Below are 1,732 nucleotides of genomic sequence, written 5' to 3' on the forward strand. Positions count from 1 at the left end.
GTGGCGGTGGGGGGAGGGGGAGGGGGCGGGGCTGAGCCGGTGGGGGGAGGGGCCCCGCTGGCCTGGAGGCGGAGCTGAAAAATAATGGGGGGGGGAGGGTCAGCGTTGCCCTTTTAAGGGTTAACCCATCCCCCTCCCCCCCATCTTCCGGGCTGGGAGGCCACGCCCCCATTGTGGCCACTCCCCCTTTTCATTGGCCACACCCCTTAATTACCCACGCCCCTCCCATGGTGGGTCCCACCTTGGGGGTGGCGTTGCCCCTTTAGGACCACTCCCTGTGTGGTCCCACCCCCTGAAACTCCAGTAGCCAATCAGCAGCTTGGCCACGCCCACTCTCTTAAAGAGGCTACACCCACCCTCTTAAAGGGGTCATGCCCTTTATGGGTGGGGCCCACCATGGGATGGCATTGCCCTTTTAAGCCCCCCCTTCAAAATACTAAGGGAAACCCCTCCAAGGTCTGGCCCCGCCCCGTTCTCCCTTAAAGGGGCCACACCCTTAGAGAACTTCTGCTCTTAAAAGGGCAATGAACGTCTCCACTGGTGGGGCCCACCGGTGCTCCTTAAATTTAAGCCCCGCCCCCTCCTCTCTTAAAGGGGCTCTACCACTCTTAAAGTGGCAATGCCTTTTCTTAAAGGGGCCACGTCCTTTTTAAAGGGGCCAAAGCTCTCTTAAAGGGGCAATACTTACCTTTAAAGGGGCAACAGTGCTCTTAAAGGGGCAACACCTCATTTAGTGGGGCCACACCCCTCTTAAACTGGCAACAACTCTTTTAAAGGGGCAACACCCCCTCTTAAAGGGGAACACCCCCCCTAGGAGTTACACTCCCTCTTAAAAGGATAAACAACCCCTCTTAAAGGGGCAATACCCCCTCTTAAAGAGACCACACCCCTCTTAAATAGGCCACACTCCTGTTAAAGGGGCCACACCCCTTTTAAAGGGGTAACACCCCGCTTAGGGGATAACATTCCCTCTTAAAAGGGTTAACAACCCTCTTAAAGGGGCAACAACCCCCTTAAAGGGCCAACACCCCTCTTAAAGGGGTCACACTCCTCTTAAAGGGGCCACGCCCCTTTTAAAGGGGCAACACCCCCCTTAGGGGAGAACATTCCCTCTTAAAAGGGTTAACAACCCTCTTAAAGGGGTAACACCACCCTTAAAGGGCCAACACCCCTCTTAAAGGGACCACACCCCTCTTAAATGGCCACACACCTTTTAAAGGGGCAACACCCCCCTTAGGGGATAACATTCCCTCTTAAAGGGGCAACACCCCCCTTAAAGGGCCAAGACCTCTCTTAAAGGGACCACACCCCTCTTAAAGGGACCACACCCCTCTTAAAGGCACCACAGTGTTCTTAAAGGGGCAACACTCCCTCTTAAAGGGACCACACCCCTTTTACATAGGTAACACCCCCCTTAAAGGGGCCACACCCCCTTAAACCACCCCCCCACCCTTCTTAAAGGGGCAACGCCAACAAGCGGGACCGGGTGTTAAAAGGCCACTCCCTCCCCCCCCCCACGACCACACCCACCCCCTCAGGCCACGCCCACCTTGTTGATCTCGGCCTGCACCTCCCTGAGCTTCCTCTTGTAGCGCTGCACGTCCCCCTTGAGCTGGTGGTTGTGGTTCTGCAGGGAGCTGATCAGGTGACGCATCTCCCGGTTGATGGGGCCTGGGGGGGGAGGGGAGGGGTTCAGGTGAGGGGGGAGGGGCTGGGGGGGGACCCTCTGAGC

General features: G+C 57.1%; 1 protein-coding gene across 1 annotated transcript in view; it reads right to left on the reverse strand.

The window, feature by feature from the left end:
- Positions 1 to 1,671, reverse strand: part of LOC114071960 (E3 ubiquitin-protein ligase BRE1B-like) — a gene marked incomplete at its 5' end in the record, with an annotated part of 23,422 nt that extends 21,751 nt beyond the window's left edge. Inside the window, one exon of the mRNA XM_027909865.1 lies at positions 1,550 to 1,671. Coding sequence (XP_027765666.1) covers positions 1,550 to 1,671 — 122 coding nt within the window. The remainder of the gene's footprint in view (positions 1 to 1,549) is intronic.
- Positions 1,672 to 1,732: the final 61 nt, after the last annotated feature.

This window comes from Empidonax traillii, unplaced genomic scaffold (genome assembly GCF_003031625.1).
Source record: "Empidonax traillii isolate 1590-97213 ecotype Southwest subspecies unplaced genomic scaffold, ASM303162v1 scaffold2474:size23489, whole genome shotgun sequence".
NCBI classification, from domain to species: domain Eukaryota; kingdom Metazoa; phylum Chordata; class Aves; order Passeriformes; family Tyrannidae; genus Empidonax; species Empidonax traillii.